General features: G+C 41.7%; 1 protein-coding gene across 1 annotated transcript in view; it reads right to left on the bottom strand.

The window, feature by feature from the left end:
- CWH43 (cell wall biogenesis 43 C-terminal homolog (S. cerevisiae)) overlaps nucleotides 1-11,230 on the bottom strand; it is a 113,838-nt gene that overhangs the window by 94,538 nt on the left and 8,070 nt on the right. Inside the window, exons 2-5 of the mRNA XM_011972048.1 lie at nucleotides 9,287-9,407; nucleotides 8,770-8,924; nucleotides 6,047-6,248; nucleotides 2,104-2,192 (exon numbers count right to left, since the gene is read on the bottom strand). Of these exons, the coding sequence (XP_011827438.1) occupies nucleotides 2,104-2,192; nucleotides 6,047-6,248; nucleotides 8,770-8,924; nucleotides 9,287-9,407 (567 nt within the window). The remainder of the gene's footprint in view (nucleotides 1-2,103; nucleotides 2,193-6,046; nucleotides 6,249-8,769; nucleotides 8,925-9,286; nucleotides 9,408-11,230) is intronic.

Below are 11,230 nucleotides of genomic sequence, written 5' to 3'. Positions count from 1 at the left end.
GACGAGTTGATGGGTGCAGCACACCAACATGGCCCAAGTATACATATGTAACAAACCTGCACGTTATGCACATGTACCCTACAACTTAAAGTATAATAATAATAAATAAATTAAAAAAAAAAAAGAAGAAGCTTCTGCATATGCTCAATGCAAACTCAGCATTGACAAATTTTCCTGGCTCTTTCCCTGAGGAATCTCACAAATAAACCCTGTGATGAGAAGAAAGATTACTCCCACATACACACAAATCTCCACAGGCTCCAAATACAATGCCTATCAAAAACTACACAAGCAAGTACAAACACCTCAACAAGACTGCAACAGTGTGTTCACATAGCTCCAGGAGGAAGAGGACCTGGCTAACCTCATCGAGTTAGCCATGTATCTGGATTACACATACATTTCCAGACAAATGTGATGGCGCTTATGATGTACAGAAATTCACTTGTTATGTTGTCATCCTAAATCTTCTATTACTGATACAGTCTCTCAAACACAGCATCTAGTGTACCACTCTGAATCACCAGCTTAATCAATATGTATTAACAACATCTCAAACCAAATACAGTATTTGCTATATAATAAAGTGGTTTTTTTACTTAGAGTCAGAAAACCTGACTATAATCATTAAATACTGCCTTTTAAGGGAAAGGAGGAGGGCTGGCATAATTCTGTTATAGGAAAATAAGTACAATGCTCCCTCCTCTTCACAAAGACTAGGGGAGAGGGAAGAGGGCGGCCCAAAACATGATTGTCTTCACTGATACTTCTGGGGTCTTAAAGGGTGTAACTGGGAAAAGATGGGTCAGGTCTTTGAGTAAGCAGACATGGACCCTAAAACCGGGTGGAAGGCTGGGCCTGTTACATGTAAAGGAGAAAGGGAAATGGAGCTTCATCATGGAATTCTAAAGGGCATTTTTGAAACACAGAAAAGCAAGGAATCTTGAAGAGTGAAAGAAGTCTGGCAACTAGCAACATGGCAATGCATGGCCCTCATCTCCTAGGTAAAATCTGCTATTCATGAGAATTACTTAATGGGTCCACTCTATCCATCAGGTGAGGGATTGCCTAAGAACTCTGACTTGACCACTACCCAATCTATGCACCTATACTCTGCTGGTGAGAGTGGAAATCAGTCTAACAATTTTGGAAAACAGTGTGACAATTCCCCAAAACAGAATCACCATTTGACCTAGCAATCCCATTACTGGGTATGTACCCAAAGGAATATAAATTGTTCTACCATAAAGACACATGCACGCATATGTTCATTGCAGCGCTATTCACAGTAGCAAAGGCATGGAATCAACCTAAATGCCCATCAATGGTAAACTGGATAAAGAAAATGTGGTAATATATACCATGCAATACTACGCAGTCATAAAAAAGAATGAGATCATATCCTTTGCAGGAACATGGATGGAGCTGGAGGCCATTATCCTTAGCAAACTAATGCAGGAACAGAAAACCAAATGCTGCATGTTCTCATTAAGTGGGAGCTGAATGATGAGAACACATGGACACAAAGAGGGGAACAACAGACACTGGGGTCTACCAGACAAGGGTAGAAGGAGAGAGAAGATCAGGAAGAATAACGGGTACTAGGCTTTTTACCTGGGTAACAAAATAATCTGTACAACAAACCCCCATTGCACGAGTTTACTTATATAACGAACCTACACATGTATCCCTGAACTTAAAAGTTATCAATCAATCAATCTCACTTGTACCCCATAAATTTATACAAATAAAAAATTTTTTAATTAAAAATCAAGAATTTTTATAAATCTGCTACTTAACACATGTGCCTTGTTTATGTATTTTTAAGAGTAGGTAGTATTATGGCAATGTAGTCCAGGAAAGCAGCACAGCCACAGGAGGAAGGGGAGGCGGAGGTAGGAGGAAGCAGGAATTCAGAGCAGGTAGTCACCAGTGACCTTGGTGACATCTGCGTTATAGTTGCTGCTGCTGGTTGCAACAGCCCATCTGGCCACAGTACATATTTATATGGTTGTATCTACTTTCAGTTGAGTTGTGCATGCTTGCAGACAAACTGGATAACCAAGCTCAGTGATGGTCTATCTGCAGGTAAATTCCACATACCTGTAACCCACCAGATCAAACCAGCACCACGAAACCACGAACAAGCTGGAAGCATTAATCCACTTGCCAAGCACAGCAGTACTGCACCTCTGTGAAAAAGGACATGCTCTAAGACATGTGACGTTAGTAATATTTCATCGTCCCGAATATAAAATAGAAATATACCTCCCACCTCTGGTTACATATAAGAAATAATGTGTGTGGAACAACCGGTGAGATCATGAGAGCCCACTGGGAGCCAATATTATACACATTCAGAACAGAGAAGGAATAAAAACTCCGCCATGAGATCAATGATATCTGCCAACTTATCATGTAAGCGCAGTAACCAAGCTTTCTCAGACTATTAAAGTACAGTCCATGTTGGTCATGTAACATTTTAAATGACTCTGCCAAGAACAAAAAGAAAAGTTCATTGGAATGGTTTCTATTTAGTTTGCTTTTTTTTCTTTCTTTCCTCTACCTCAATACTGCTCTTGCCTAGAGTCTCTGCCTTCCCAAAACCAGTGTCAATTTGATAAATAACTGATAGCTGTGTGGCTTTTAAAACAACCACAAATGATTTTATTATTTTGCTATTTTGGCAAAAAGTTGCAAAAGGAGGAAAAAAGAAATTTAACTAAACTTTAGAAGGAAACCCAGAAATAATAATAGCTAGAACATAGGACTCATTTAAGTAGCTGTCACATAAATTAAGCTCAAAAACATAACATACACTATATACTAGGCACTATTTTAAGATTTTCCCCTGTAATTATTATTCATTTAATTCTCATGCTCCTGTAAGGTAAATGCTAATATTATCCCCATTTTGCAGAGGAGAATACTGGGGGAAAGAGCACGTAAGTAACCTGCTTGAGGTCAAACACAGTAGCCCACATAGGACTAAGAATCTAAAATGGTCCTCAGGCTCTGAGGTGAGGCTCGTAGCCATATTACTACCTGCTCCTACCTGTGTAAGAATGACCCTGGGGCTCCGGAAGACCAGATGTGAGAAGAGGCCATGAAGGACAGTGTGGATATTTTTCTACTGCCAAATCAACAACAAGTATTTTTGAGTGCCCACCATGTGCCAGGCTCTGTTCTAGGTGTTTGGGATGCATCAATGAACAATGATCCCTTTCTCCCACAGAGCTCACATTCTGGTGGGGGAGACTTATAATAAACACCATTAATAAATAATGCAGATAGGGCCAGGCAGAGCGACTCATGACGGTAATACCAGCACTTTGGGAGGCAGAGGGGGGAGGATCGTTTGAGGTCAGGAGTTTGAGACCAGCCTGGACAAAATAGTGAGACCTAATAATAATGAAGATTATCAGAAGGCAGAAAGTGCTACAGAACACTAAGAGTGATGGGGTCACTAGTGTTGGCGTGGGCTAAGGAGAAGCCAGAACATGTGACCAAGACACAGTTTGTCCTCCCTTGTCCTCCCAGGGCCACAGACGACACTGCTCCTTTGTTTTCCCAAGGCCTTTCAGCACCTTCGGAGCCTCCCTCTCACCTTTTCCCCATGAAACATACCTATGACCCATTTCCTTAAGTATAATCTGGTGAATTTCAGAAAGCCATTCCTACTATGATGAGGGTGAGCGATGATGGTCTAACGCAACATTTCTCAAGCTAGTTCTGAGAAACACGCCTACTCTGTCAGGCATTAATAGATGTTCTAAAGGATAATTCCATGTTCAAATAACTTTGGGAAACCTCCAAACGTCTCTAATATGCTGATATGCATTGTGAAGTACAAAGAAAGGAAGATTGAAATGCACTATTTCCTCAACCTATTTGATATAGAAGCATTTTCTTTTTCTCGTTAACATCTCAAGAAACCAGCATCTCACAGGGAAGACGCTGTGTCTTCCCAAACCAGCACAGTTTGGGAAATGCTGGTCTTGTGAGTTGCATTTCCATCTTCAATGTCTCACTCTAATATACAGGATTAGGAAATGTCTGAAAAGCAAACCCTCATTTTATATATGTGAGAAAGTTTCCCCCTGAAGTTTAGTTACATTCTTCTTGTGAGAAAAGCAAGGCCGGGGATGTAACATGATTGGCCCAGAGTTGAATGGTGAGTTTCTCCTGGCTACCAGGACTCACCATTTACAATTAAAATTCTTCCTTTACTCTGCCACAAAACGTATGCTTGTTTTCACAAGTAACTCTGGAAACTAAGCTTTAACACGTAGGAATAAACTTCTTCCTTCCCCTCTGTCCTTTTGTTCCTTTCTTTCTTCTCTGCCTTCCTCCCAGATATGGAGGAAGATACAGACTCTAAATGAAATAATATTTTCAAACGTCCTTGTTCAGTACTTGACACAGAGTAAGCAATCAATGTTCATTCATTTTCCCATTCCCTGCCCTCAAGGGGCTTAGTATCTGGACAGGAAGAAAGACATTTTTTAAAATCTGTAATACAGAAAAATAAAGTTTCTAACAGATACATATATATGTGTATGTATGTACACACATATATAACACACATACAAAAATTGATCGATTCAAAGTATTATAGTATGTGGCATAAAGAAGGGATCCCCTGTGATAATAAGAGAAGAATTCACAGAGAAAATGTTTGAGCTGCGTTTTGAATGGAGTAGGGCTTACCAGGACATCAAGACAGTAAAGCAAGCCCAGGCAGTGGGGAGACTGGAACAGTCTGGCACTTCCAGAGAACCGCAAGTGGGTTCGGCTCAGGTGAAGCAGGAGGATAAGATTAGAACGCATTTGTAAAGGTAAGTAGAGGGGCCAGATCCTGCCTCATGTGGGAGAATTGGGGGCAGTATTTTCCCTGTGTATTGTGGGGCAAACTGCTGAGAGCTTATAAGTAAAGGAGTGGTGGAATCAGATTTGCATTTTACAGAGATCATTCTGGAGCCATGTGGAGAAGATTCCGCAAAAGAGAGACAATTAGGAGACAACAGTAATAGCCTGAATGAAAAAATGGTGAGGACTCCACTAAGGCAGATGTGCTTAGGGATAGAGAGGAAGGGTTTAATCTAAAAGAAGTCACAGAACTGAGTTGGAGAAAATGAGGAAGATGGAGAATTCTGGGCGAACTCTTGGTTTCAGGTTTGGATAATGAGGTGGACAGACAAAGTGGACCTGGGCATGGGGGAAGAAGAACATGCGTGGAGGACTGGGAAATACTGAGTTCAGATTTGGACAGGCTGAGGTTGACAAGCCTGTGGGATATGCCCAGATCCCTGCTGGGGAAAGATCCAGTAGGCAGCTGCATGCCTTCAATTGTAAGAATTGAGCACTACAAGAGAGAAAAGTTATCAGAGGCAGATCTTTTAAGAGTTTCTCCAATTTTTTTGCAAGAAGAGATGGTGCCAGTTACAAGAGAAATTATATGTCAGGAAGAGTAGAGAGAGGGTTAATAAGGACAAAACACAAGGACCAACACTTGACTCCAGACTACTAACTCCCTGTGTGTCCCACGGCTGGAACAAGAAAGTACCAGAAGATGCAGGGATCTCCTGGGGCTGCCCTCCTTCGCTGAGAATAGAGATCTGTGCCCCAGGCAGTCAACCTAGTCTCCCCAGGGGACTGTGGTCTTGTCCTACTAAATGCCCATAACCATAACCAGAGGGTCTGGAGGAAATGGCCAGGGAGTGCTGCTCCTCTCCCACCACTGAGAATGTTCTGTGCAAGCATTCCTCGGGATGCCTATGCTGAAGCTCTGGAAACCTCTTATTTAGCTGTGAGCAACCATTGGGCCTCCCACATCTACTTTTCAGCAATCCTTCTGCACAGGGGAAAAGACCCTTCCGGTGCCCTTCTCTCCAGAGCACACAATAATTTCATGCCATATTCTGATATCTAGGGAGAGTGGGTATGAAATATCTGGTTAGCACAGACCTAGCTGTCTGACAAAGGAGGCATTGCTTTCTCCAGGCATAACTGCCAATTTTGTGATTGCTTCCAAACCCAAACTTACCCAAATGGGTTAGGATCTGGCCCTGGATGCGGATGCCCACTCACTGCCCATCTGGAAACAAGAGAGACTTCTCCAAAAACCCAGTGGGTGAGGAACACAAGGCTACCAAAGGCAGCCCCTGCCAGGAGCCAGTTGGGTCTAGAGGCCATCCCCGTGGCTGCCTCACCAGTCTTCTTTTCTTCACGTTTACTGCAGTCACCATCTAGAATTTAAAAATACATATATGGAAAAAGTTTAGTTATATGGAAATTTGCGCTCTATAGTTAGCAGACATTAAGGAAGAAATGGCATTTGGCTTCAAGAAGCTTACTTCAGAAGAGGAGATGAGACATGCAACTAAAATACAAAGCTAAACATGCTGACAGCTATTTAGTGGGAGAGATAATTCCTTGCAGGCCAGATAAGGAATGGTTTAAGGCAGAAAACGCATTTTGGAATTCAACAGGTGAAAATGCAGAAAATTATTTGCTTCATGTGAAGTTAAGGCATTGCAGAAAAAGTGTCCGGGAACAAATGTAAAAATTGAGTGGAACATTTCCAGTACACAGGCTGCTTCCTCCCAAAGAACAGGGTTGTCATCTAACCCTCTGTGGATGCAGTGCATTGACTGAGTAGCCACTGTGCACCAACCCCTCTTCCGAGCCCTGTATATTAACTTTATATTAACTCATTTAACTTTCACAACAACTTCATGAAGTAGGCTCTACTATTAATCCTATTTTACAGATTAGAAAACAGGGCAGGATGCAGTGGCTCGTGCCTGTAATCCCTGTACTTTGGGAGGCCGAGGCGGGTGGATCACCTGAGGTCAGGAGTTTGAAACCAGCCTGGTCAACATGGTGAAAACGGTCTGTACTAAAAACACACAAAAAATAAATAAATAAAAAGTTAGCCAGGCACAGTAGCAGACACCTGTAATCCCAGCTACTCGGGAGGCAGAGTCAGGAGAATCACTTGAACCTGGGAGGTGGGGGTTGCAGTGAGCCGAGATCGCAACACTGCACTCCAGCCCAGGCAACAAGAGTGAAACTCAGTCTCAAAAACAAGAAAACAGACCCAGAGAGATCAGGTAGCCTTTCCAAGTTCACACAGCTAGTAAAGAGAACCTAGGAACCTGGGATTAGAGCTTAGGCAGTGTAGCTCCTTGGTACTATTTAGCCAAGAGGTCCAACTCATCACAGTAATGACTTTACACACAAAACTGTAACAACTGGAGAAGATGCCAGCAGGAGGACTCCTTCACAGAAACAGAGAAAGCCTATTGGGCAGACACTTTGTGACCCCCATCCTGCCCTCTACAGGATGGAAGGAAGGTCTTAGGGTCTGACTGTACGGCTGGCAGTCTAATTTCCCAAGAAAGCTTCTCTGACATTAACAGGATCAGAGGGAGGAGGGGCAGAGCTGAGAGCAGTGGGGACGGGATGGAGTGGGAGAGGGCGGTAGTGACAGAAGGGAGACCAGGGGCATGGGGTCTCAGCAGAGAGTTTTGAGGGAAAAGCCATCTAAACTGAATTTGCTGAGTGAAATGCAGTGTATGACAGTGGGTGACCCCACCCCCACACAGGACCCAACAAATCTTCAAAGGAAACTACAAAAAATACTTGATATGCTCAGATAGGCTGAGAAGGTGCATGATGAACAGTCAGTTTTATAAAGGAAGGCACAGAGCAGAAATGGAGAAAGGGACTGCCAGCCAGGAACTGGGTCACATACATTTAAAACAGAGGCCAGATAGAAAAAAAGTCAGGAAATGTGAACAGTACCCTGAAGTTCAGATCTTTATCAGGCTGTACCTGTGAAATGGGCTGCCCGAGTCTCTGCCTCTAGATATGAATGTAAAACATATGTTAGGGGACCAGACCGAGTTCTAAGTCTTCTACTATTAATATCATGTGATCAATTTACTGACATAATTTCCCTCTATTCTCATTTCATGCCAAACTAGGGGGCACAGGGGAAATTATACAAGCATTTTGTTTGTGGTGAGCCAATACCCTCTAAACTTCCATTAATCTTGATATTTCACCTTGTAGTTACAGAAGAACAGTGACTCACTGAGAGTTACACAAAAAGCTAGGAGCAAGTTAACTAGAATCCACTAACACTTCTCCCTTCTTTTTAGAAGAGTCTCGGGTTGGTTTACAAAACAAACTCCAAGCTGGGCATGTTTCTGTCTCAAAGAAAGCTGGCCCCTGGGAGATACAGGTGATTGGAAAGTCGGTATGCATATGCAAGGTTTCCTTTCTTTTCAAGTCTTAGATTTGGAGCTTCAGACCTCTGGAAGAAAAAAACACAGGAAGTTCCAGGGACAGCTATAGGTCACAGAAACTTTCCTTAGTGTTACAGATGTACTGGGGTCAGTGTGGAAGTGGAGGATGGAGAATCCCATCCTAGAGAGCCCTGACCAGGGGGAAGGAGGAGGAAGACAGAGCCGAATGAGAGCTAGGGTATAAGGCCTGGTTCTCGTCTCCCACTGCCACGGTGCTACAAACCAGTGACAGTATTTTATTTTCACCCTCTGTCTGTACAGGCAAGGAAAATGTGCCTGCTGCTTAGCAAATAGCCCACTGGTTGCACCAATTATTATTTCAGAGGAAGAAAAAGCTGAAATATAGATATAATGCAGAAAGATTACTTTTATAGATTTTCTTTCCAAGATGTGGAACATTCACACAGGAAATGTAAGCTCTGCAAAAGAGAAAATTCCAAAGTTATTATATTACCTGTGCCAATACGATCGAGTGTGGCTATGGCAGTTAATGTCAGTATCACTTTGTTGGACATCTGATAACTCCAGATTGGGTTTAGTGAAGTGTACCATATGCGTAGAACAACAAGAACAATCTGTCCTAAAATGAATCCCCAAATTCTGAGGTATCTGTAAGTGCAAAAGTATTTTTAAACACTTTTTATGTGGACTCAATGTACTATGTCCATCATGAATTTCACAGTTTCATAGAATAAGTAGCTGAAATAGTCTTGTTGGTAATCTGCAATAATGAACGTGACTTAGCCTCTATATAGCAACTTAAGCAACTCGCTATAATTCATTAATTTTCAAAACCTTATTGAGATTGATGGCAAGTGTTCATGTCCTTGTTTTGGGAAAAGGAAAAAAAGGAGACTTCAACAAGGCCATATGGAAGGTAAAAACTATAACCTGGAACTCCTGGCCCCAGGTTTCCCTTTGGTAACTGACTATACTTGTTTGTCTATAAGTACATGAAACATTAACCATACCTTTGCAAATGACTTCCTGACCACCAAGTCACAGCTTGCACTATCAGCGAGGAAGATACCCCAAGTGCAAGAACCATCAGTCGCAGTTTGGCATTTGGAGCCTGGAAGGAGGCTATGCTGCCTACAAACAAAATAGGGAGAGCTAAGCAGTTTTGGCAAGCATGGATTGGAACTCCATAATCTGCATTTGATGAATGTTATCTGATACCATCTTTATACTCAGGAAGACATAGTTGGTGTATAATTTTATATATGTATTTAAAATTTTTATTGAAATACAATTCACATATCATAAAAGTCACCATGTTAAAATATACAATTCAATGATTTTTAGTATACTCATAAAGTTGTGCAACAATCACCACTATCAAATTCCAGAAAAATTTCATCACCCCAAGAAGAAGCCACATCCCCATTAGCAGGTCTCTTCTCATTCCCTTCTCTCTACATCCCCTAGCCTCTGGCAACCACTAATCTATTTTCTGTCTCTACGAATTTTTCCTATTCTGGACATTTCATATTAAATTGTACAATATGTGGCCTTTTGTGACTGCCTTCTTTCTCTTACCATAATGTTTTCAGGGTGCATCCAGGTTGTAGCATGTATCAGTGTTTCATTACTTCTCATAGCTACATAATATTCCATTGCATGTATATACTACAGTATGTTTATCCATGTGTCAGTTGATGGGCATTTAGGTTGTTTCCATTTTGTAGCTCTCATGAATAATGCAGCTATGAAGATTTGTGTACAAGTTTATGTCTGAACAGATGTTTCCATTTTTCTTGGGTATATACCAAGGAATAGAGTTGTTAGATCATATGATAACTGCTTCTGTCACACTTTGCCAAAGCAGCTGTGCCATTTTACATTTCTTACATTTCTACCAGTAATGTGTGAAAGTTCCAATTTCTCCACATCCTTGCCAACACTTATTATTGTCTGTCTTTTTCGATTATAGCCAACCTGGTGGGTCAAAAATAATCTAAATTGATAGGAGTATGAACTGGTTTAATGGTTACTTACACAGTAATTAACCTCGAATATCTGAGGTGCCAGAAGTGAGATGGCACGTAACGCTCAGACCCTCTCTGTATTTACATAAGAATATCTCAGGACTCTAAAAACAAAGTTGTTTCATATCCCTAAGAAGCATTTGAAGGGAGTTTTAAAGCAAATCATGGCTTACTTCAGCCTCTGTTTAGCAAAAACAAAGCTCAATGGTCACCTGGAGCAGCATTTAGCAGAGAATGGCCACTTCCTCCTCAACTCTGAGTAATGTTCCCTACCTATTTCATATTTCCAAATATAATTCTACTTCTGCTCAAGGTGATAGGTTTTCACGGAGGAAGAAAGTGAAAAGGGAACAGGAAGCATAGAGATAAAATAGAATATCTACCCCAAACTTATTTTATATCACATCCCTTACAGTCACCAGAAGTTACTGGGCCAAAAATGGATTGAAGGAATGGAAACTATCCCAGTTTCCACTCAGTCTGTGGATGTATAGGTAAGGTCCACATAGGCAGCACCAAAGGTAACAAGAAATTACTACCTATGAGATCACTCCCATAAAATCAACTTGAAGTGTGATAAGAAAATGAATTTTGCAAGACTCGGAGCTATGGTGGGTCATGGAAGGATACTGCAAGTCAATGCCAGTTGAAATCAATTACTATATACTCAGTTCAGGATAGGAAACTTCATTTGTTATTTTTGGAGCTGAAAATTTCAAGACCATTTGACACGTCTTCCAATTCCTATGGACACCAACTTTGTAAAGGGCACACTTTTCAGGAGTTTTTACCACTATCCTTCTGAGTCTGAGTTGTTTTAAAAACAAGAGCTCGCCGGGCGCGGTGGCTCAAGCCTGTAATCCCAGCACTTTGGGAGGCCGAGGCGGGTGGATCACGAGGTCAGGAGATCGAGACCATCCTGGCTAA

Source organism: Mandrillus leucophaeus, unplaced genomic scaffold (assembly GCF_000951045.1).
Source record: "Mandrillus leucophaeus isolate KB7577 unplaced genomic scaffold, Mleu.le_1.0 Scaffold1262, whole genome shotgun sequence".
Classification (NCBI taxonomy): Eukaryota; Metazoa; Chordata; class Mammalia; order Primates; family Cercopithecidae; genus Mandrillus; species Mandrillus leucophaeus.
Note: the sequence above shows the minus strand (reverse complement) of the source record. Positions and strands in the feature narration are given on the sequence as shown.